This window comes from Ceratotherium simum, chromosome 7 (genome assembly GCF_057802395.1).
Source record: "Ceratotherium simum simum isolate JZ-2026a chromosome 7, ASM5780239v1, whole genome shotgun sequence".
Classification (NCBI taxonomy): Eukaryota; Metazoa; Chordata; class Mammalia; order Perissodactyla; family Rhinocerotidae; genus Ceratotherium; species Ceratotherium simum.
The window spans coordinates 75,269,427-75,272,054 of record NC_141906.1 but is presented as its reverse complement, the minus strand read 5'-3'; the positions used below and the strand labels follow the sequence as shown (position 1 = coordinate 75,272,054).

The following is a 2,628-nucleotide window of genomic DNA, read 5'->3' as shown; positions in this document are numbered from 1 at the left end:
CGGAGGGATTAGGGGTCTCAAAGGATGCATTATATCAGTCAGTAAGTTCCCTCTCCATGGATGGAACTCTTACTCTTTTAGATTTATGGCTTTTACTCTGTGGCATGGGGTAGTAACTTAACCTCTCCTAGAGTCTGGTCCCTTATTTTTGGATTAGAAACATTGCTTTCATTTCCACCCCACCAAGTCTAATCTGCGTTAGAGACCAGCACCAGGTAGCTAGGGTCACTGCCTCCAATTTTACTGGTGAGAGGAATGTTCAAGTGAATAAAGAAATGTTGAGACCAGAGAAGGATGATTCTGACCAAGTACAAATTTCTTTTCCCTCTTCCTTTGGTTTTGTCAACAGTATTATTGTATGGGAGCAGTAGCCTTCATGCTGCAGGCAAAATTTTTGTGCTTTTTGCTTTATTCAGCTTATGAAGACTATACTAAGGGAAAGTTCTTGTCACTGAGTCTCATGATAATGGTAAAGCAATTTCTATGGGTTGAAGTTAAACTAGTCTCAGGCTTTCCCAGCACATAAGCCACCCTTGTGATACAAGATATTGTGAGAAGAGTTGATTTGTTCTCTGTGTAACTTTTTCCTCCTGTGTCCACAGAGTCCCTTAGAGAAGAATGGCTTCTGGAAATGGTTCTTTTGTGACAGATTTCATTTTGATGGGATTAACAGACAAGCCAGTTCTTCAACTCCCCCTGTTCTTCCTGTTTCTAGTAATGTATATAGTCACTGTGTTAGGGAATTTGGGTTTCATAATTTTAATTGGGCTGAATTCACATTTACACACCTCCATGTACTTTTTCCTCTGTCATTTGTCCTTCATAGATTTCTTTTATTCTTCTGTTTTCACACCCAAAATGTTGATTAACTTCATATCTGAGAAGAATATTATTTCCTACATGGGGTGCCTGACTCAGTTTTACTTTTTGAGCTTTTTTGGTATTTCTGAATGCTACGTACTGTCATCGATGGCCTATGATCGCTATGTGGCCATCTGTAAACCACTTTTGTATAATGTTGCCATGTCCCCTAAAATGTGTTTGAGCCTCATGCTTGGTTCATACTTGATGGCATTTTCTGGTGCCATGGCACACACTGGATGCATGCTGAGACTGACCTTCTGTGATGCAAACACCATCAACCATTATTTATGTGACATTCTCCCTCTGCTCCAGCTCTCCTGCACAAGCACCTACATCAACGAGCTGGTTGTTTTCATTGTGGTGGGCATCCATGTCATTGTGCCCAGTATCACCATCTTTGTCTCTTATGGTTTCATCGTCTCCAGCATCCTCCACATCAGCTGCACAGAGGGCAGGTCCAAAGCCTTTGGCACCTGCGGTTCCCACATAATTGCTGTTTGTCTGTTCTTTGGATCAAGTGCATTTACATATCTCAAACCATCTTCTTCTACGTCTATGGATGAGGGAAAAATCTCTTCTGTCTTTTACACCAATACGGTTCCCTTGATGAACCCCTTAATTTATAGCTTGAGGAATAAAGATGTTAAACTTGCTCTGAGAAAAACCCTGAGTAGGAGAAAGTGTTGATCAGAAGCTCTGTCTCTGCATGTAGTTACAGATAGAGAGACTCTGTGTGTCTAATTAAAACATTTTTCATAGCAGCTTTTTTACCCATAACTTGGGAAAGGAAATTTGAGTCTTCTCTCATAATTTATTTCCAGTCTTTGTAGAATAGGTCCTCTTTTCTTCCTGTTTAGTAATAACATTAAATAAGAAATCTCTCTTTTTTTTCAGTCATTTTGAATTTCTTTTTTCCTGTAGAAAAACGTGAGTGATCTGCAAATAATCTAATTAGGTAACACTAGAGTGACACTGTATCATTGGGTTTGTGCTTACTGCTACTTGGTATTGGAAGCATGAATCAGATACTCTGTTTCTACTCCCTTCTTTCCGTTGTCCTATTGGAAAGAATATGTCTATATGTCTTCTTCTTTTTTTTTTTTTTGTGAGGAAAGTCAGCCCTGAGCTAACAGCCATGTTAATCCTCCTCTTTTTGCTGAGGAAGACCAACCCTGAGCTAACATCTATTGCCAATCCTCCTCCTTTTTTCCCCAAAGCCCCAGTAGATAGTGTATGTCATAGCTGCACATCCTTCTAGTTGCTGTATGTGGGACGCAGCCTCAGCATGGCCGGAGAAGCGGTGCGTCGGTGCGCGCCTGGGATCCAAACCCAGGCCGCCAGTAGTGGAGTGCGAGCACTTAACTGCTAAGCCATGGGGCCGGCCCAGAATATGTCTTCTTTAAATGCCAGGGATGATAGCTTCCATAAAGACTATAAAGCCTAATCCATTTTGTATATGTAAACATTATGTATTACCTTCTTTTGGTGAAGAGTTTTCTTTCATATCATTGTACAATCAAACCAGTACGTAACCAATTGTCAAAATATATTTATTGTGTGGATGGGAATGTGAAACTCAGAGTGGTTAATGATTTACTGAAAGTCACACAGCTTCATAAAGAAAAAGTCTACACTCTTAGTCTTCATTTTAGAAGACTTCATTTAGAAAGTAAACTATTCTTTGTAGTTTGTGTCAATTCTATTATTTTTGTTTCAGTAAGCATGAAATATTAGAAAACATTGTTAATTTGAAAGTTGACTGTG

At 39.6% G+C, this 2,628-nt stretch overlaps 1 protein-coding gene across 1 annotated transcript; it reads left to right on the top strand.

The window, feature by feature from the left end:
• The first annotated feature begins 594 nt into the window (after nt 1–594).
• On the top strand, nt 595–1,551 carry LOC101388100 (olfactory receptor 8B3-like). Its single transcript, XM_004438399.2, has one exon. It carries the CDS (start codon nt 619–621, stop codon nt 1,549–1,551), a length of 933 nt encoding a protein of 310 aa, XP_004438456.1. The 5' UTR covers nt 595–618.
• Nucleotides 1,552–2,628: the final 1,077 nt, after the last annotated feature.